We start from the raw sequence: 21,952 nt of genomic DNA, 5'->3' as shown, positions 1-21,952 counted from the left end.
AACTGGGCATTACTAATAGTGAGTGGGACAAGTTGGGTATGCTCTCCTCATGAAAATGATAGCGCCAACTTCATCCATCACACGGCAGAACGTGGAGAGCACAAAACTTTTTTCCACAGAGAGGGGAGAAGGAGGTCTCTGACATTGATAAAAAGAAGGGTCCTCTCACCTCAGAAATTAAAGGGAAAACAAAAAAAAAAAGAACTAATTCAAATCAACAAATCAAAAAAATTGCATGAAAATTTGATATCGAAAAACTATTAATTAAAAAAATTAATATAATCAAGTTTCCAAATCAATTTAATCTCCGATTCGCATGAAATAAATTATTTTTTTCTGAACACGTTATTCGGGTTTATAATCTACCTACAGTAAAAGATTAATGGCGGCTTCGAAATTGAAAATAGTTTTGCATAATTAATCATGAACGTTAAGTCACAAATTGCTAGAGCCTAGAAGAGCTCGAACTAGGTTAGTTAATTCAATTTAATTAATCTGATAATCCATTAACCTAAGATTTTCAAATTTTAGGTCGTGACAGAAGCATGCCATGATTTGCATAAAAGTAGATGGATTAGTGGCGGATTAACTTGAGTCATCCCCTACTGCTCTGTGTTTCCTTTTGAAAGTAATTTATGAGAATTCTTTATCAAACGCCTAGGGCGCTCATGGCAATACTTTTGCTCTAGATATTAACTTTTGACCGGAAGTTAATTTTTCTATTTCTGCTATAGAAGTAGATTTCTGATCAGAGAAAAACGTTTGATAACGTAAGGCCATTGTGCCCATGTCTATACCCGGCAAGGCCGCGCTTAGGGCATTCATGGCCCCGACAGTTGCTGGTGAGGCCTTCACACTGGGCAAGGACTGTCGCGGCCTATTTTTCCCGACGCGGTCGAAAGATCATAGGTTTAGGGGTATTGGCCAAAAGGCTAGCCATATAGCCAATCAATTTAGACACGGACTCTTCTAAGCCCATACCTCACGTGACATTGAATTTAGTTTTCAATTCTTTACAACCTAAATATTTCAATGAGTTATCACTAGCCTATTGGATTGGTTAGAAATCAATCAAGAAGCAGAAGTATCATCTCAATTCCTACGTGACCAAAGATTTAGGATCGAGGACTTATTTTCGCTAATAATCTAATTAACGCCCTTTTGTTACCTAACTAGTTGGTCATTCTTCAAAGTGAACATGCATTTTAGAGGCGTCGTCAATACTAAGTGATCGTGCAAATGTTTTTATGATTTTCTTTTTATCAAGACTCTAGTCTAATGTTAACCTAATTCTAAGAAAGCGATTCACATCCAATTTATTGGAATACAGTGCAACAAGTAAAAATCAAAATATATAGAATAACTAACTAAGTGCTGGAAATGAAAACCCATAATCCTTCGGGTATTTACTTACAATGCTGATTAAAAACCTAATTAAGACATGATGGGATGTACAAAAATGAGATTGAGTTTGTAATGACCCAAGTTTTCCACTAGCTTAAGTCACAAGCAAATTAGCGCTCGTAGGGTTCGACTTAATAGTAAACGAGCTCTGAAAAGATTATTGCTATGGTGAATTTATTATTTTAGAGACACTATGTGTTTTATTTAGGTCACATCAAGTCAAATATGTGCAAAATCAGGACAATCAAAGACAAGCAGCATGGTGTGTCATGTAATGTGACACGTGCCACCGTGTAACAATACGTGGCAACACGTGTCACCGATCGATGACACGTGTCATCAACCGGAGTCACAAGAGTCACCAACGGTGCCATGTGGCAACACGTGTCAGTACGTTGGCGACACGTGGTGGCCGGCGATACTGACTCGTCGGCCATCCTCCACTATATGTAGTGCCTCTCCCTTCAGTTCTGATGGTAACGAACGTTAACCGAGCAATTCTTACATCCTTTTTCTCACTCCTTGGCACGCCGTGCCTCTCGCCGCGCGATTCACCCAACCGTTCGTCCAAGCCACGCCGTCGAACCAAATCTGCGATTGTCGAGCTGGCTCGAGGAGTTGTGTTGCTCGAGTGGTTCACGCACGCATATCAAGGAAGGAAAGAATATTCAAGCTCATTCGTGCGTCGTTTCTACTTTGGTTTTTTTCAAATATCAATCTAAGACAAATTGGATTCCCTATCCTTATTGCTAGATATGCTATGGTTCATCATTGTGAGTGTTAAGCTCCATTTAATTTTGATTGTGGTTGATTGCAAATCCGGTATGATTCTGAGACTTTATGCTTTGATTGTTAGAGTTTGACAACAGTGAACTTTACCTCGAATCTTACGATTCTATAGAAGATTTCGTCGTTCGACCTAGTGATCATACTTGTTGGGTATATACTTACTCCATTGGTTGAAACATTTTTCATTATATTACAATGTCGGATCTGTCGATTCCCGTGCATTAACGCTCCTACGGTGAACCCTTATGGATTAGTCGATATATAGAAGAGCATACAGAATCCCGACCCAACAGTCCTTTACGGATTCGTTATAAGATGATCCATTCTCGAGTTTATGTGAATGAAGGACCACCAGTCGAAACGGTTGCTTTCGAGTTCATAGCCATGTATCGTCCTGGTTTAACAAGATGGGTAGGTCCTATCGCACCTCCCTAGTTTGATAGGGATGGTGAGACTAAGAACATGGATGACAGTAGGGAATTCAAGCCACACACTATTATGATATGTTCATCTGGTACTCGGGAGTAGCTTTACCTTCTCTCTTCATAATCCTCCCAGAGTAATCAACGTAAATAAATGAGTGATGTACTTGGCTTAGTTCAGATATGAATATGAAGTGTTGAACCAATTTGCTAAATGATCTTGCTGATTGCAATGTGTCTTATCATGTTAGTGAAACCAATCGAGGCTATACCCCTTAATAGGCGTGCCTGCTGTATGTTTGACATGCACTTGTATACTGTATAGCCGACTTGTTTGTGCTTGGTTAAGTCTTCCGCATGCGCCAATGATATTATGTATAACTATAAGAGATTGAACAGAGCGAAGTGAGGTTAGTAAGCATTGTAAGCCGATGGTGGTCGAGGACGCCGCAGGGGTTGGACATTGGTCTATCGCCATAGATCAAGCATAAGAAAGCATTAATTAGACTAAAAGACAAGAAAAGACATTTTCCTAGCATTTCCTTATTTTTTCCATTTTTTATTTTTTTATATATTTATTACCATTTATATTTTAACTTATTTTATCTATTTTATGTTATTACATAGAATTAAATCAGGTCTAGGATCGAAAACCAGACCAGGTCAAGCCTTGTAGGATTATCTCTTTTTTATTGTAGCTTCTGGAGAGAAGTAAATTTTTCGTACTTCTTCAAGTGGCTCCAAAGCTACTTTTAGAATAAAAAAATGCTTTGGAAACTAAAAAATAAAGTTACATAACCAAATGAATTTCTGTTTCAGAAATTATGTTATCGAATAGATTTCTACTTCAAAAGTGTTTTGCCCATTTTGGAACTTGAAAATGGAAAATTGACAACTTCTCTTTATCTAAACAGGGCCCAAAATTTTCTATTCCCCAATAAGCCCAGCAGACCACGTTCAGTTCTCGACGAGCTCCGTCTCTGCAGTCTAATGGGCAGAACTTTCCTCTAACCAGCCTTCGATTTATGACACCGTCCGCATCTACATTATTCGACTTTAAAGAAAGAGTCCTACCATTATTCTTGTTAAAATACACGCATGGATTATGTTAGAAAATTTCTACATCGGAGAGTTAGTGTCGTGTGAAGTAATTAATATATCCTAATTGGCCCAGAACTCATTAACTTAAATTTTTGAGTGAAGATAAATCCAATTGGCTATGTTAGTAGGCTCGGATTTAAGCTCCCTCTTAATGACATTCCTAGGCAAAATGTATCGAACTTCTACTACATGCTCACACCGCATATAAAGTTCACAAAGGACTATGATCTCGGCTGATTCAAACTTATCTGCAACACCGCATGTTTTGCGTCTCCAAGGTCCAACTTGACGTGCTCCGACTCGACCCTTGACTTCCATGTTGTGCAGTAGAACCAGGTCGATGCCCAACTCTTGACGTCCATGTCTTGTGTAGTAGGACCCAGACAACGCCCCAACAGCGCTGCTCCCACACTTCCTTGCGAGAAAAAGATCGCTTAGCGGGATTGTTGTATCAGCAAGTAATAGTTGCAAACACACGTCAGAAAATCATGCATTGTATCCTCTCAAATTCGTTCTAGTTCTCCATAAATGCATAGGATGTTCATGAAGGATATCTACAACTGCCCGTTCTAATTGGTCATCATAAAGTGTTCCAAGAGAGAGAAATAATTTTAACGCATCACTAGCAATATTAAGGAATGAAGAGTAATATTCATCCAGAAACTAGCTTTTGTGATTAAAAGGAAAGAGAGAGAACTAAGTATTTTCTCTCCCTCTTACCTTCTTCCGCCAACCAAGAAACTCTGGTCTGCAGAGGACGGAGAAGAGAAGAGAATAGATGAGGTGGCCCGACTTAGGAGACGGTTTGCAATTTACATAATCAAGATTCTTTGAGCTTACCACCCGCTCAGGAGTGAGCAGATGTCAAAACGGGCTCAAAGCAGTGGAAGTTACATGAGGACGAGAACAAGGAACAATTGGACCAGAAGGGTACAACTTGCTAAAGCTTGTTCACCGTAACTCACGTTCATAAAAAATAAGGAGAGTTTAGCTAAATTCGCTGACAGTAACTAATACACGGACCTCAATAAGAGGGTCCTCAAAAGCCAGCCTTCCTAACCAACTCATACAATTTTTACCATCAACGTGAAGCCCCTGTTAAGTCCTTTCTAGGAAACATTCTCTTCATCGATCCTGCGGATTCCGACTCAAAACAATGTATGATTCCAACTCATCACCGCATCTACTTACAATCGCCTGCCACGAGTAGGCGAATGACCATCCCGGTCACTGGTAATATCATCATCCAGTCCGTTCCCCTCCATGCACAGACCATTGTTGTTCACACTCACTTCAGAGCTGGCATTGCTGCTTGTCGCAAGTGGGGAGTCTGACACACTAACTGTCCTACTTCTTGTAGGCCCAGATCTCACGCTATACATGGATGAAGCGGGAATATTTGTCATCAATGGTCGCAAATTCCCAGGAATGCTTCGCCTTATGTCCTGGATCAGGTTGAAGTTCAGTCACATCATAAAATAACATCAATCTAATTAAAACACGGCCCTGAGTAGTCGAACAACATTAGATATGGAAAGAGAGAAATAATGGTCTTCAAGCCTGATAGAGCAACCATGTCAAGCAGCATAAGCAATAAACTAGTTTACAGCATTTATGCAAAAGAAGAAAAAGGAACATACCATATGCCTAATAGCCATATCCAAGGATTTCTTGGATAGTGTTCGACCAAAGCCCGAGCTATCTGGTGAAGAAGCCGACTTCCCAGACATGTTACTGCGAGGAGAATGTTTATCATCTTGCTTGGGTGGCATTAGTTTCCTCATGTTTATTACCCTATCCACCATTTTTGTTCCAATCAAAACAGGGCTCACATTGTCATTTATTTTAGGATGCCCACGACTCACTGCAGGAACAGAGCTTCCACTTGTATGATGGACACCATTGGCAGGGCGCCCTCTCGACGGTGAGCATGATTGCCTTCTTGGTCTTGTAGTTGGACCAGGCTCAACAGAAGATGATCGAGAACTGGGTGCTCCAGGCCTACCCCTAGTAGCTGAAAGCGGCCTATCAGGGAGAGTTGTTCGCAAGTTCGGAGGAGCATCAAGAGAGAAACCCGGCATCTCCGAAGGTTTCCATGGTCTCGATTTCATTGTAGGGGAAGTTCCACGTGATGGCACTGGATTTCTTGACGTTGTTGAAGCAGATTTTGCAATAGTAGAGGACACTGCTTTTGTGGGAGGGGCAGATACAGTGGGACCGGTTGACGTTGTGAATGGTCTGCGTGTTGGAGTTCCCGCCCTTGATGCCGGCTTCGGTGGGTTAACGATAGGACGGGCAGTTGGCGTTGAAGATCTCCCTGTCGACCTTGATGGAGTCGATGATCTGGCAGGAACTGATTGCTTTGCAGCTGAAACTGCAGGCTTGGTCGAAGTACCTGCAGGCCTACTAGCAGCAACAGAGGGCTTGACAGGCCCAGTTGATTTACTTGAAGACAAGGTCGGGCGAGAGGTCGGTGTTGAAGGTCTTGAGGCTCTAGAGGATGTTGTAAGCGTAGGCCGACTAGTCGGCGTTGCCGGTCTTGATCCTGGACCCCCCGATGATGAGGGCCGGCGAATTCCTGTCCCCGAATTGTTCGACGCAGGAGAGGAAGCTGTTTGTCTAGATGTTACATTGGTTCTTGCAGGTGGCTCCACCATGGAATTCGCCAACTAAAGAAATGAACAAACAACCAAATAAGCAATCCAAGCACAGTTTAACCCTAGAGAAGAAAAAAGAATAAGAATTGAATTTCTTCTAGTTGAGTAACAATTAGCGGACAACCTAAGAAGCATATATTGTGGTAAGGAAACGAAAAAATTAAAGTGCATGGATGTACCACACTCACAATGGGAATCTACAACCAAGTAAGAACATCCCTAAGCTAATACCTTTGGCAGCTCCATCTATACCATATGCCATAAAAGAAACTAGAGAATACAATCGCACTATGCTTGAAGGCAGAAATATCAAAGAATTATTCACGATACAAGAACCTGATATTCAAACATAACAAATATGTATAACCAAGTCCAAAAGGCATCACAATTTTTTAGACACAAAAGGAAAAATGCTTCAGGGCCACCCGGTTGTTATTTCGAGCTAATTTATTTTTAAGATTTAAAGTAGAGATAAATTTAGTCCCTGAAAAAACATGAGACATGTTCGCTGTTTACTTTACTTTGCGTCCGTCTTCACCTCAAACAAAAGAGGAAAACAAAAATAAAAAAGAAACGCATATGCTGGGCTGCATTAAACGATATTGATACAAGCCCATCCTTCTTACAGTTCTCAATTTTCTTTTGGTATTGAGCACCAAGCAATTCCAGCCTAATATTACAGAAATTTTCTACACAAACGAGTACTATCTCAGATAGAACAGAAATGCTCTTACTCGTGATTTAAGCACTGTGGGGCGAGCTTTTGGAGTACCAAGCTGACTCATAACAGTCTTTTGTGATTCCATCTCCAGTGAAGGGAAAAGAGGCGTACCAGGTGGTGTCAGAAGCCTAGAAACAATACAGAGGAAACCAATACGAGCCTTAGAAGCAACGCCTAATGCCTCAACATATTCATGAAACACTACATTCTCAATAAAATTAGAAGTGCGTTCAAGGAATCCAAGTAATGAATGATTGTTCTAATAAACAAGCAGATTGAATTCTTTCACTGGCCAATGAACACCAAAGATATTATTGCCCTCTTGTTAACTTTCAACTGTAAATTTTAATTTTCACTTTACTTATCAGATTTTTTAAAATATGTGTCGCCAAAAGCCAGCAAAAAGGACAACCTCATTAAAATCCGAAAGCTGAAGACAAATATCTCCTCCTGGGACTCCAAATTGAAAAAAAAAAAGTGTAGGCATGTCAAGACATTCAAATTTCGCATCATTTGATCTCACAATAGAAGCGAATGACAAAGGAATTCCACCAGTCAATTGCAAACCATCCTAAACAGCTCCAAGATGCTTTCTTATTGGCTGCATATTGGAGTATAAAAATCCCGAAATTCAGGTGCTTTGAACCAAATCAATACATAGAAGTGGGCTAACTGTGGTAAAGATCACAACAAGTATGCAAAATGGCCATTCTCATACCATGATATACTTGTGTTGTAATGGGAAAATATTGAGGAAATGCAATTTGATTTAAGGAAAAAGAAATCAAACTATGAGATATGCTCTCCAACCACCTATCAAAACTGAAAATGTCCCAAACGAGTTCAAAGCATGCTCAAGAACAACTCATCATCTAAAATGTGTGATATTCAGTATGAAGTCAGCAAGGTTCTATATATGCAATTGACGAAAGCATGTGAGTTACAAGTGAGAAATCTAAATAATTAAATGTCCCAGATTTGACTTTTTACCCCAATTCCAGAGTCGAAAGTGGAAGTTGCTTCATTCACCACCTATCAAATATCTTTTAAAACCAAACGTTTTCTATAGTCCATAATCACTAAAAAGGTCACTGCAGAGCTCCAAAAATCTCCAACACTGCCATAACATGTCTCCTCTTACTTAAGAAAAGGATCCCCATTTGCTTTGAAAACTTCTTTCCTTTTCATATTAACAAGTCATTTTCTGAGAAGGCCGTGAGCAGTTCTCCACTCAATACAGCATAATTCTCAGTCGCTCAACAAAAGTGACCACGAGAAACTAATAGCATATTTTGCTTTATCCATTACCAAAATAAATGAGGACTGAGAAGATGGACATGAGTTGAGAGATTTTAGTGCAGGTGAAGTCAATCAAATAGGTTAAAAGAAGTGTCAATCATTCTACAGAAAGACAGGCAAGGAGCTCTCCACCTGTAGAGAAAGTCAGCAGAGCTAAGAAAGGCCTCAAACACAATGTATAACCCTGGATATCAAAATTTCAGCACTAGCATATACCTCCTGTCATATTGAGAAGCAAATGAAAACGGATGTGAAGGATATCCAAACTTACCAATCATAATCATTTTTATCGCTGTCAGAATTAAGAAAATCATCAGTGGCAGTTTTACGTGGAGGCGCCGAAGGGGCAATATTGAAAATGGGAGAAGAACCAGGCTTTGATCCTGCAAAATCAACCCTTGGTTGAGAATTGAGATACCCAACTTAACAAAATAACAAATGAGCCAAAATGCCAAGTAACAATAGACCACTAACAGCAAAGCAATGAACCAGTAAGCTTTCTTCTTCACTAGACTTAAAGAGCACAACTCACATAACGGGCACCTGTATAAATAACTAAACACCTAACCAAGAAAAGATACCAACATAGCTCTAGATTGTATTGATGCCATCAACTCCGGTAACTCCATCTCCGTCCTTTGGAAAATCTTACCTAATGGAGCATCGAATTCTTCTTCGGCATTGTTAAGGAGGAGATCATTGCGTTCCTTCTCGCGTTTCCGCATCTCGAGGAACAACGCGAGATCCTCCTCTTTGTCCTTCATCATCTGCTGCTGCCGGTGCCCCAGCATTCGCGACTCTTGAGCCCTAAAGCTACGATTCATCGCCAAATCCAGCCTCTAGAAAAGACTTTAAAAAAAAAAAAAAATCGACTCGCAGCCAACTAACAAACCTAAAAACCTAGCTTGGCTTCTCCTCCCGTCGATAAATAGAATCTAGTTTAGCTTCACTCCCACGCCTCCAACCATACCAATAATTTCTCCACCAAACACGTGACCCCGACGTCTCCAGAAAGTCGATAAGCAGCAGCAGCAGCAACAACGACAACTGTAGATCTGAGACCGAACTCAAACGCAGCTAATACTCGGACAACGAACAGGCTAACCGCGACGAAGCACTTCGCGAGTGCTTTCTCCAGCGCAAATCGAGAACATCCCTCGGAGCTCGGCGCGAACCAGACGAAGCTGCAAAACCTAGAAGTCGACAGAGAGAGAGGAATGCGGAGAGATTCGAGCTCAGTTCGGCTAATGCGCCATTCTCGCCGAGGGAAGCTCCAACCTAGAGAGAGAGAGAGAGAGAGAGAAACAGAGGATAGAATCTAGAGAGAGAAAAGGAGGACGGGAGCAGCACAGATCAGAAAAAAAAATGGAGATCGCGACGGGGAGAGGGGAGCAGAGAAAGGAAGAAGTAGTGGCAGTCAATGTAATTAGGTTATCATCGGTGGTCTATAATCGGAAACGGAGAGTGAGGTTAGACAGAGAGGGAGAGAGAGATCAGGTTTTTCGGTTTCTTCTGCGACCAGACAATTATATCGCGCCTCGAGTTTAATCCCAGCGGTGTTGGGTCCCGTAGATGAAACGATCTGCACCGTCGAACTGGAAGATCAACCGCGCACATCAGTATTTTTTTTCAAAGAAATCGAACGGATGAGATCAGTTCTCTTTTTCTTTTAATTTTCCTGGTCCGAAGATCAGTTCTCTGACTGGTGCTGGTGCTGGTGCAGGTGCAGGTGCAGGTGATTGCAACCCTCGCTCTGTCTCTCCCCTTGAAGCTTACGTCGTCGTCTGGTCTGGTCTGGTCTGGTCCTCGTTGGAGATTTTAGGTGGGGCTGCAATTACGGGAATGCCCCTCTGACGTCATTCGTCCCTTTTTGCGTCCTTTGAATTTTCAAATTTTGAGGTGGGGGGCGTCTCGGGCTCCGGTGAGCCGTCCAGAACCAGAAAGGGGCTTCGAACTTCAAAGCTTAAATAGAAAATCAACTAATTTTGAAAATGGATAAAATTTAATAAAAAAACAAAAACATTATTCCTCTGTCTAACCCAGAAGTATTTTGGTCAGGAAAAGAAGAAGGGCATTTGTAATCAAAGGAATCTCTCAAGATTCTCAAATACGGACTGACAATAGATTTTCACATTTACGAAATTCTTGCCACAATGTTCGATGAATCCGATATGGATTGACTCAAAATTATTCATAAGTCGGATGTGACCATATCGAGTTGTTCTTGAGCTACTCGATTACGTGTACAGTAAATGTAAGTTCAACCCGTGAATAATTAGTGATTTTCTTTACGCAGCAGTAGTTTTCTACATGCAAAGGTGAGCATCGATGTATATCATTCTTTAACTAAATCTTCACTCGATTCCAAGAACCGCTCGCAAAAACCTGTTCAAAGTAAGCCACAGCCAGTTCTGTTTAGACTCAACAAAGACAAGCCCGACAACCCACATGGATGGATTGGGTTTGTGTCTGAAAATCCTCATTGGTGTTGAGAGAAAGATTCCCCATTCACGAGTCTGTTTTCCTAGTCAAACTTCTCAATTCAATACAGGGACAGTAGTGGCAAGAAGTTGCGTTGACTTTCTTGCAGACGGTAACATTCATGCACCCAGAGTAAGTTGAGGATGCCGAGATGCTGCATATTGCAGCAACAGATCAATCATGTGCATGGCTTTTTGCCTCTTGTTGCAGCATATGATGAACGGACAACAGTTAGAAAAGGCCTATCGAACATATATGTGATCCAGACTTTTTCTCTGAGTAGTGATGGAGTGATTTGAAAGGCAAAAAGGCCAAATGGTTAAGCCTCCCTCTGCTGCCTTAACATTGTATTAAGATTCACTTTCTTGAATGTTGTTAGATCAGAGAAAGCCGGTAATCTTCAGATGCTCGATGAACGATGAACTAGTAGAGGTGGGGAATGATTGTATTGACTGCACTTAAGCCTGAGATCAGCTTCCACCAATGAGACATTGCCTGCAGAAAGAAACATAGCATAGACCAAATTTTGCCAACGCTTGCTTAGCTGGTTTATTGCATTATCTGTAACTAGAAACCGCAAGTTACATATATACTGACAAAATGACCCTGAGTGCTTGCGGTACAAAAGTCCTAATGGCACCATCGACGAGAGGAAGACGACAGGTATAAGAGCTTAACCATAGAGCAATGTCAAAAACTCGTATACATATCAACAGATAGGTTATGACTTTCAAACTCATCTTACAACTCAAATTCCCCAAGGAAGCATGACTAGGCTACATACAATCTCGCACAAGAATACTAACAAGCCGATAGTGATGCTTTACATAAAAGCTGCATTGCCCTCATTATTCCTCAAATCAATGAATCAACAAAATTCAAAGCGCATAAGCAGCTTTACAGATTTGTACTTATCTCCTTTAAGGTCGTGGAGCGATACCACTCTTATGCCACTCCTCAGTTCCGAGACGGGTAGGCATGTTTGACCTCCAAAGTCATCCTTCTCAGACATGTCATACTCATGAACTTCGATTCTGAGCAAAGCCAGCTCCGGGACAGTGAGTGGGAACTCGAATTCCTCATTCCAAGTAGGGGTCCAGTTATCTTCAAGCGTCTTTGTCTTCTTCATTATTTTATCGGCAGGAACTCCAGCAATTCCAACCTGGAAATAGGTTTTTCTCTTTCTTAAGCAAACTATTTTTATACACAGATCAAGGGGTAAATTCCAGAAAAGAGACCTCATCGATTATGTGAAGACTGGAACATGCAACATTAGTCCCGGTGGATTTTTTGTAGCACTCTCCCAACAAAAGAGTAATGAAGACCCTCTTAACTTACCCTGGCATAAAAATCTGGAGGGGAATATAAATCGAAATGGTTGTGATCGAAATCTTTATGCCAGCCCTCACCCATAAATACAGTCACCTAGAAAAAAAAAAAAAAGAAATTGAACGTACGGTCAGGCCATCAATAGAATCACCCTGAGAGAATAAGCTTGAACAGATTGGTTGCAAGTAATAGCAGAGGTTGAAAATGAAAAGGATCTGACCCTCAATGTTGTTTTCACGGGTAAGGGAGCTTTTGGATCAAAGAGGTCATTCAGTGGACCAGACTTCAGCAAGAAATCTGGTTTTTTAATATATCCGCATCCACCATTGGCTCTGAACATCCCTTGCATCAACCAAAGTGATCTTCCATATCCCTGCATCAAGTTTACAGAGCATCAAACTGGCTATCTAAATCCTCTTAGATGTAATTGCAAATAATAAACGGTGTAAATAAGTCGCTTCACTGCACATAAGCAGCTTTCTTATTGTCTATCTTGCTTCCACAATGACAGCATGTCCAACTAGTTCTCCTTCCCCAAACTATGTGCAAAGCACAGCTCACTAACTCTCAACAAACTTTCATACACAAATTTATGGGCATTTACTCGTCAAACATCAAGGCAGGAGGAAGCATGATCAGGGAGCATGGAAGCATTGTACTTTGTCCAAATCTAAACGATTTCACGGCTTCTACCAGGACTTTACAGGAGTGAAGCGTGAGAATTTCGTATAAAGTAAACAGAAAACATCTGAAGATTGACAGATAAAAATACTACCTGCATATTAAATGCAACCATCTGAGCTCCATGTGACCACCCAATAAGCGGGTTGTAATTTGAAGAAGTGATACGTGTGCCTTTTGGATAAATTCTCAGCAAATTCCGTTGAGTGAACCTGTAGTGGGCCATTCATCAGGCACAGGAAGCGATGTTTGAATCATGAAATTGATCGAGAAACCTTTCACAGTAAGTCGATATCTTATGACAACCGATGCTTTGGTTTCGACAAACAGCATTTTGTTGCAGCATTGCACGGAGCTTTGGACAACCAAGTATTTAGAGAGGGAAAAGGATAAATGGCAAAAAACAAGATTAATGGCAGCAACCTGTCATGATTGTATGCCAACAGGGACCCCTTTCTGACAATGACCAAGGCTCATCATGATTGTCAAGCACATGACCAATCCAGTATATAACAATACCAAATTGTCTGAGCATTTGTGCATTTGTCACTTAGCACAACATGCTACCACTTTTGGAGTTCATGACATTAACATGTTGAAAGCTGAGCACTTGTAAGCATATTATGCTAGATTTATTAGTCAATCTTGCGCAGCAAAGAACGGGGCCCAACACAAAATCCACTGTAGAGATTACAAAACAATACCTGACAATTTCCTTCGCATGTGTGACAACAGCTTTCTCAAGCTGTGGCTCACTTAAGCTCAGACGTCTAACTTTATCAGGATCAACCTTCAAACAATCGTCTAATCCCCCTTTAGGCTTTCCAGCATGAATGGCGATCAGCAGCTTGTACTCTGGAGCTGCATTTTTCCGTGGCTTACCTCCACCTGCACTATCATCCTCGTCATCCTCGTCATCCTCATCCTCATCATCTTCATCATCGTCATCCTAAAGAGAAAAACGCGACACAGCAACAATCAAAATAAAAATCCAAGAAAATCAAAATCTTTCATTCACAGAGTTACGACCTTGTCGTCATCTTGTCTCATGTCCGGGACTTCTTTTCCCCAAGCCTCTTCATCTGCTGCCTTCCCTCTCTGTGGATCAACTTCCTTCTCTGTTCTTTCTTTTGCCTGAAGGTACTCCTTCGGCGGTTTAGTGGATATAATAACCCTTTTCTTCAGTGACTCAGGGGAGGGGAATTCCTTCAAGCACTCTGTTCCGGGTGAAAACAGTACATCTCCAAATGTTTGAGTGACCATCTAGACATTAATAGGAGAATTAAATAAGCAGGACACAAGAAGATTTAAAAATTCATAAGATTGCAAAACCTCACCTCGGCGACTTTAGCTTGAAGATCAGCAGTGAGGTGATCCTCCAAGGTGATTACAACAGGGTAATCGGATGCAACAAAGGCATGCTCTTTAATAGATCTTAAACACTTGATAAGTTCCACTGGACTAGTCAAGGTCCTGTACAAATAGTAGACATGACAAGCTGGATTTAGAAGTCATCGAACCAACTTTGTCCACATATCTCTGTTATCAATCAATTTGCATTCTTCTAAAAAGTAAAAAATGAGAACAGGATAGGAAAATGCACAAAATTTGACACTATACTCATTGTTCCTCTTGCATTGCACTAAAGAAACAATATCCTTGCGGCCAAATTCAACTAGCACTTTGCACCATACCTTCCATGAAGAACATGCACATCATCCTTGTTGGAATTTGGCCATATATCCAATTCGATTACTCTAACCCCTCTCTTTAGGGCATCAATAATAGGTTTATCGCTGCAGTCGCTGCTGAGTTGATTGCCAGTTAGGTAGGAATTGTGGCCAGTATAAATGTAATAATGAGAGAGAGGAGCATTCATATCATGATGCACCTGAACAAGAGAGATGAGAAAAACAGAAGGTTAAAAGAATCAATCATAAATTGATATTTTCATCTACTGACACGATGTTCATCCTCCCTAAAAGAGTTTCACTCTTTTTCATGTAGTTGAAGGCTTAGAAAGTTGTAGGATAGCAACACTGGGCTCAGCAAGTTAAAAAAAAATCAGGCACAACACTTGAAGAAAAGAACTTCTGTTCACGTTGCAGGAATTCCATGCGTTTTATTGGTTCTCGTATTGCGGCTTCAATGCAGTTCTTAGGATATGGTTTCCGAGCATCTAAGAGGGAATAGGCCTCGGGAAAATCAAAGGCAAAGCTTAATGCAGGAACATGAGAAAATATATACACGAACAGCTGGACCATATCAAACCACAAGGATATCAATTATTCTAAGCGCCATTAGATACTGGTAACCGTTTCTGTAGAATGCAATTGTCCATCAGCTGATCAGAACTGATACCATACAAGAAAAAAAGTACTCATCACGATGGACTCGATACAAAAGGCGAAAGTTAGATCTTTCTTCTGTCTCTTGTGAGGAAATATTCAGCCAATTCTACTTTTAGACAAACTTCTCCACGAAGTCGCTTCTGTTGCAGCTACTAATGTTAAGACCATGTTTCCTAGATGAAATGATGAAGTGAATTTACGAACAAGAACCAATAACATCGCTCTGTCTAACTAGGAGAAAATCGATCGAGCATCAAGACAGAATCTTGGCACCCAAACGAGATTGTATTCACTCTATTCACGCACAACAATACAAGGATGTTGTCTTGCTTCCTTCCATCAGCTCCACATATCTCAGCTGGTGCAGAATCACATAGCTCACCCCGATCGTCAGGCCTTAATAGAAAACAACAAAAGAATGGAAAACGCAGAGACCTAATGTAGGAAATCCAACACGCAGCAATGAAAAAGATCACGGTCGTACCCCAAGATTCGGCGACAGAGGAGGATTGATATCACCAAACAAGTACCAGAAGAAGGCTTCGAGAGTGAGACCCTTCCTCTGGAAAATGTTCAAATGCCCCTGCTGGTGAAGCCTATCGAGGATGCCCTGCGCGTCCTCCTTGGTGACCTTGTCTTCCCTCTGGACGTCGATCAAGAACCTCTGGAGCTGATCGACGGACATGACCTCATTCTCGGAGTACTGCCGGAAGAGGTCCTTGACCGCCCCCGGCGCCTCCGCCTCCGTGAGCCCGAACTTCCGGCGGAAGCAGAAGCACACTCTGTACGCCTGTTTCGGCATGGTTTGTCCCACCACGTACGAACGGATGAAAACACCCAAGACGAGACGCAACCTCTCGAGAAGCAAGACGAGGACTTTCAAGAACCGGGGAGAGATCGGGGGCGAGCTGGGTAGACGAGATGATATGGAGAGTGGGGCGAGATGTGTTTCTCGGAGGGGATGGCGAGTCGAGAATCGAGAGGAAGGAAAGAAGGAAGGTAGGAGAAGCGTTGCATTACAGTTGACGAGGGGGGTGATGAATCACTTCGTTCCAGAAAGATGGAAAGGAAAGGGATAAAGGATGGGGTGGGCCCCATTTTACCCGATGCGGGTCCCGCGCCTCCGCCAATCCGAATGAAGCTGAAAGTTGTCGAGTCGGGGGCAAATTAATGCGTGGAGTGGAGATGTGTGCGCTTCATTAGGATTAGGTTGTCGGCACATCATCTTCTCCTTCTTTCCGCTGGATAATGCGCGGTCGTTTCATCAGGACATCTATTCCTCTCCTTTTCGTGGCTTGGCGTAGCCTCTAGGTGAGAAATGGAGACACCCCATCTTTTTCTTTTTCTTTTTCTTTTTCTTTTTCTTTTTCTTCACCCCCAATATAATTGAACTCCAAAAATTATCGAAAAAGTCTTTAACTTTGGAGGGTGCATGAGAACCATTCCACTTCTCTATTTATATTCCAAACTTATTTCTAGAACAGATTTGGAATCAGAAACTCGTGTGGTAATATAATTCTATTTTTCTATTTCCAAAACAAAAATTTATTCTAGAAATATATTTTGAAGAGAAATCGGAAACAAAAAATTTTAGCTCTCGAAGAAATAGAAATCAGAAATAATAATCTCTTACTTTTTCTCAAGTACCCACCATTAGGGGTGAGCATGGTTCCATTGAACCAAGAACCCGGAACCGAAACCCGTAGGATTCGGCCTGGTTCCAGGTTCCAAGGTATGTAAAGTAGGTTCCAGGTTCTAAAAATTAAGAAAACTGTTCTATCGGGTAGGTTCCAGATTCCACTACCCGGAACCCGGAACCTGGACTTTAAATCATGAAATAAATTTTTATATTTTTCTTGGTATATGTCTTTGCACAATCGTACAATATTCTATGGCATCCAATGATGAGTGTATAATCCGAAGTCAAACAAATTTTTAGGTTTCAGATTCCGAAAAATGATAAACGTGTTCCAATGTATTGGTTTCGGGTTCTAAGCGTGACTCGTATGAAACTTAAAATCACCCACCTCTACTTTCTCTCAAATGTTGTGGTGTTCACTCTCATTTTGCTTAAACTAAAAATGAAAAAATAAATAAAAGAAATTGATAGGTTCTCAGATACCCCGAAACCGACTCTAGAACCCGTGATAGGGTAGGTTCCAAGTTCAAAGTTTCGATTTCGAGGATATGATGGATAGGTTCCAGGTTCCAAAAAACGAGGAATCCGTTTCGATGGGGTAAGTTACAAGTTCCCAGTGAAACTTATAAGGAACCCGGAACCGCTCACCTCTACCCGCCATCGCCAACCACCACCCGCCGTCCCCCCCGCCTCACCATCGGCCGCTACCACCCGCCGTCGCCAACCATCGCCTACCACCAACCACCGCCACCGACCTTCACCATCGCCAACCGTTACCCTCGATCTCTCGCCGCCTATCGCCCCTCGCCTCATCGTCAACCACCACCACCCATCACCGACCTCCGTTGGTAGCTGCCGCCTACGGTTGTGACCATCGCCTCCAACCACCGGTGACCTTCGCCGCCACCGACCACCACGCTTCGCCCTATCTCACACCCGACACCTGCCACCCACCACCTGCAATCGTCGGCCGCCGCCGACCCTACCACCACCGCCTATTGCCAACCACGGCCCACCATCAACCTTTGCCGCCCACCATCACCTTCCGCCGGTCATCGCAACCATCGCCGATCGCCATCAACCACCGCCGACCTCCGCCGACCGCCGCCACCCACCACCGCAAGCCACCACAACTACCGCCGCCGCTGGAGTTAAAAATAAATAATTTTTTTTATTTTTAAATAATAAATAATAATTTCTAGAAGTAGAAATTTTCAACTATTATCAAACGAACTTCTATTTTAGGATCATAAATTTTATGTCGTTATCAAACGTAGTTTTTTACTCAAAAACTCATCCAAAAATAAAAATAGAAAAATCCATTTCTGGAACAGAACAATTATCATACACCCCCTTATTATAATTGTGTCAATTCAATCTTAAAATATTTTTTTTTATCAATTCGGTCCCTTCTACAGTGATGTGATAATTTTTAATAATATCTTATTATTATTTTCCTTTTTTTTATATGGTAAGGTAAGGAGAAGTTTCAGCTTTAATTTGTAATGGATGATTTCTCATTCTCAAGTCATTGTATCGAATTTGTAACTTTGTAGTCCCGGAGGCTAGAACGTCTGGCCCGCAAAGGAGAATAGAATCATGAAGGCAATTGCCCTGCCCACGATCACACAAACTCGCCAAGGCAATAATGAAGCCGGTCATACAATCGATGCATGTGCGCTCCCCACGCAAATGTATATCACAGAAATCTATAGCAAATCAATTTGTCTAACTTCCTTATATACCGGAAAGCACTCCATACCGATTCTCATTCTGACCCAACTTGGAAGTCATCACTCCAACAAATTTAGCTTCCTTTTCATAAGTTCCAATGCTCGCCTCCACAGAGATTGCGACGGCAACTAAATCTAAATTCCAATAGACCAAAAAGAAAATGCAAACATCTCGTCCGCACCCAATGTTACTCCGTACTAGCTCAGATCACGCCTGGCCCCTGTTGCGATGTTTGTGGTTCTTTTGGCGAGAATGCAGAACATATAGTTTGACTTGTGAATGACATCCACGGCCACAACACTCATCTACAATGTAACACTACAGAAACTCCAAAACAAGCCCCGGTCTTGCACTTCAATGAAGTGCAAGAATCCAGTGTACATACTAAACTTTAGACCCAAAAAACAGAAAAGAAACTAAAATGCTTATTTGGTCCGGATATCACGTAAATGACTTCTCTTTGCTGGAATAGGTTAGAACAACAAAAACACAGCTAACTTGACAAGAGCTTGAAAATTGAAGCTGTTGCATTGCGGAACTTTATATCAAGAGGTGAATAACCCCCTTCGGTGCTTTGTCACGCGACTGACTGCACGGATAGGACGTGATGCTCTCCAATAGGGCAGTGCTCCTCCATAACCAAATTCAAGTTGAGGTCAGAGCCTTTATTAAGATCAAAATGTGGCGTGGATTGAATGAGAAATTACACCATTCATTCCTCTGATCTCCTCTTCCTCCCTAGAACAGATGCGGGCTGAAATCTCCGGCCACCTACACGCCACTTCTTAAAGGCAGCCACTGACGATTGAGCTGCCTCATACACTACACAGGAAACCACAGCATCACTATCTCACATAATGCAGGATAAGAACGGAAAGCAGACATAAATATCCAATCAATCTCTTACAATTGACTTCTTCTTTAGTAAGTCGGGAGAGAATTTTCGGAGCTGCCACATGCGACGCAGTGTGTGCCTTAGTCAGTACTTCTTTATATCTACTTCTAAATGCGGAGAAGAGCAGAAATCCAAGGGTCCTATCACCAACACTATTCATCAAAGGAACAAGGAGAAATCATAAGTTTACATAGAACAAGATCTCAAAATTATAAGGAACCAGAACTATTGATGATCGCAACAGATGTATATAGGTGAACGAGTAAATCCCGAGAGACGCCTCCTCTTCAGCACATGGGAGAAATATAACATTGACTAGCAAATCTTTGAGTTGTAACTTGAAACACAATCATAAAAAAGCGCTTCTTAGATGAAGCCCATCTCAACTACAGTGTCAGTAGTAGATCCAAAATTTTCACCAACATGAACTACCCACAAGTTTCTTGCTGCGTTGAGTGAACCAACTGCAGAACTATCTGCCGTGAAAATGAGGAAGGAAAAGAGATAGGCTGCAAAATGACAACTTCCTCTATAACATAATATTCCTAACAAACTTCTCCCCCAAAAATGGATTTTGCTTAAACATAAACTGGGAAAGAAGCTAAGGGAGCAGAAACTGATAGATGTTCAAGGAATGAACCAACCGGTTGAAATGACCAGGTATCGTTTAAAATTGGTACAGAGTTTTAGTCTTCTGGGCAATCTCCAAAACAATACAGGGAGGATGCCCATAGTGCTATGGAGAAGAATTAGTTTGTTCCATGCAAGTCGCGCACATAAAAGCTCACTAATCCCCTGCACTTCTTCAAGTTAAAGTTATTAAATATGTTCACGACCTTTTGTTTTGACCAAAACTTACGTGCAGGACCTCGACAGTGCCAGAACAAATTAGAAAAATCTGATGGGAGTATTCAGTCAATGCTACAGAAGAAACGCCAAGATTCTGGGCTGTGGAGGGGAAAGGTGTTGCAAAAGATACTCACATCGGCACCATCTTGCAGCCAAATTCATAAAAATATGGACTTCGAGATCTCAAATCCACACATGCAGGATCAGCCTGGATTTCCAGTCTAGTTCTGACATCACCCCAAATACAATATAAACCAGTTAGAGTGTCACTATGGACTCAACATTTTGAAACTTTAAGAAGTCCATAAACAAGGACTCGACAACTCTAATATGTATCATGATATTGTGTTCTTATGAGGGAAGGGTAGACACGCTACTTCTCCATGTAGATCATCCATGAACTCATGCCCCATATGTAGTTTGAATATCATATTCCAAGGCAAAGCATATGAATAACAGTGATCACCGTCTTACTTTTCATCAAAACATGCCGGAACAAGCACTGATACTGCATTTCTCTGGCACAACTCATTAGCAAGCCAGAAGGGCAGCTCTACTTTTGATCCTTGGTCAACCTGGAGAGAGAAAAGAAGGGACATAGAAACGATAAGTTAATGTATACTCCAGACAACCAACTAGATAAAGCCCCAGAGCATTTGAAAACCTACACAATTTTTCTCTGCACTAGGATCGATCCCAACTCCATTTGCCGGCTTTTGGAATATAACTGAAACTGGCTGTCATCAAGGACAACGGAAACCCAGAATTAAAGACTTTGAGTCTAAAAACTGACCGAAAGACCAACAGAGAGGAGAGAACAAAGCCAGTGTAGACCTCTTCTTCGGCAATGATATCATCAATGTCATAATAACTTGCCATCCTTCAGATCAGCTCGTCGAGACAGCGAGACCAGAAAATTAACCTACGCTGAGCTCGCTTTCACACAATCCCGGCTAGGGAACCATCAAGACTGCCACAAGAACAGCGACCATCAGCAATAGCACGAGCAAGGATGAATTCGTGTCATCATCATCTCAGCTCAAAAATCAACAGCCGTATGCGAATGCCTCGACCAGTGAGCAACCACGAGTCACTGTAAGTTCCACACTCCTACACCACCCCGCAACCCCCCACCCCCAAAAAAACAAAACCCCAATGAACAAGAAAAGCAAAATTAGCAGTCGAATCTGATCTTATGACAGTGACGTAGCTGGTCCCCAAATTTTAGCAAAGAGTTTGTCTTCCTTGCACCAATGGACGACCAAAGCTGGGATTTTTATAAGCATGAGACCACGAACGTCGAAACGGGCATACGACACGAGACCAGAGCAATCACCAATTCGACATTTGGCCAAATCCCGCATTAGGGTTGTGATGGAAACAACATGACCAACTACAAACTACCAATTCAAAGCAATTAAGATCAAATCGCGGTGCAGAAGAAGAGAATCAAAGAGAGAGAGAGAGAGAGAGAGCGAAAGCACCTGTCGCCCGAGCTTCCCTCTACCTTCAGACCCGGACTCGAATTCGGGAGGCGAAAACGAGAGAGGGAGATGGAAAAATGGAGGGAAACTTGAAATTTCTTGCGCCGCTTGAGAGT

The 21,952-nt window shown here is 41.8% G+C and overlaps 3 protein-coding genes across 10 annotated transcripts; all 3 read right to left on the bottom strand.

Moving 5' to 3' along the window:
- Nucleotides 1-4,636: 4,636 nt before the first annotated feature.
- On the bottom strand, nt 4,637-9,870 carry LOC115743636 (mucin-5AC). 2 transcript variants are annotated; one of them, XM_048279328.1, is made up of 6 exons: nt 9,364-9,870; nt 9,046-9,206; nt 8,665-8,776; nt 7,108-7,222; nt 5,357-6,385; nt 4,637-5,161 (listed from the first exon to the last, which is right to left on the bottom strand). In XM_048279328.1, exons 2-6 carry the CDS (start codon nt 9,182-9,184, stop codon nt 4,904-4,906), a joined length of 1,653 nt encoding a protein of 550 aa, XP_048135285.1. In that variant the 5' UTR covers nt 9,185-9,206; nt 9,364-9,870; the 3' UTR covers nt 4,637-4,903. The 2 variants fall into 2 exon arrangements, with proteins under 2 accessions (XP_048135285.1, XP_030534348.1); XM_030678488.2 differs by having other exon boundaries at nt 9,046-9,870.
- A 1,688-nt stretch (nt 9,871-11,558) lies between these two features.
- Nucleotides 11,559-16,362, bottom strand: LOC115743632 (phosphoinositide phospholipase C 2-like). Of its 3 annotated transcripts, XM_048279326.1 has the most exons (10): nt 16,098-16,360; nt 15,720-16,041; nt 14,579-14,775; nt 14,222-14,357; nt 13,914-14,147; nt 13,589-13,833; nt 12,979-13,096; nt 12,424-12,576; nt 12,213-12,299; nt 11,559-12,036 (listed from the first exon to the last, which is right to left on the bottom strand). In XM_048279326.1, exons 2-10 carry the CDS (start codon nt 16,035-16,037, stop codon nt 11,743-11,745), a joined length of 1,782 nt encoding a protein of 593 aa, XP_048135283.1. In that variant the 5' UTR covers nt 16,038-16,041; nt 16,098-16,360; the 3' UTR covers nt 11,559-11,742. The 3 variants fall into 3 exon arrangements, with proteins under 3 accessions (XP_048135283.1, XP_048135284.1, XP_030534345.1); XM_048279327.1 differs by having other exon boundaries at nt 13,589-13,809; nt 15,720-16,362; XM_030678485.2 differs by having other exon boundaries at nt 15,720-16,360.
- Nucleotides 16,363-18,870: 2,508 nt separating this feature from the next.
- On the bottom strand, nt 18,871-21,952 carry LOC115743645 (probable DNA replication complex GINS protein PSF3). 5 transcript variants are annotated; one of them, XM_030678513.2, is made up of 8 exons: nt 21,837-21,952; nt 21,187-21,322; nt 21,021-21,089; nt 20,827-20,927; nt 20,487-20,579; nt 19,516-19,655; nt 19,313-19,430; nt 18,871-19,278 (listed from the first exon to the last, which is right to left on the bottom strand). In XM_030678513.2, exons 2-7 carry the CDS (start codon nt 21,229-21,231, stop codon nt 19,321-19,323), a joined length of 558 nt encoding a protein of 185 aa, XP_030534373.1. In that variant the 5' UTR covers nt 21,232-21,322; nt 21,837-21,952; the 3' UTR covers nt 18,871-19,278; nt 19,313-19,320. The 5 variants fall into 5 exon arrangements, with proteins under 5 accessions (XP_030534373.1, XP_030534375.1, XP_030534371.1 ...); XM_030678515.2 differs by having other exon boundaries at nt 18,871-19,239; nt 19,318-19,430; XM_030678511.2 differs by having other exon boundaries at nt 18,871-19,430.

This window comes from Rhodamnia argentea, chromosome 5 (genome assembly GCF_020921035.1).
Source record: "Rhodamnia argentea isolate NSW1041297 chromosome 5, ASM2092103v1, whole genome shotgun sequence".
NCBI lineage: Eukaryota > Viridiplantae > Streptophyta > Magnoliopsida > Myrtales > Myrtaceae > Rhodamnia > Rhodamnia argentea.
The sequence above is the reverse complement of the archived record's forward strand: the minus strand, read 5'-3'. Positions and strand labels throughout refer to the sequence as shown.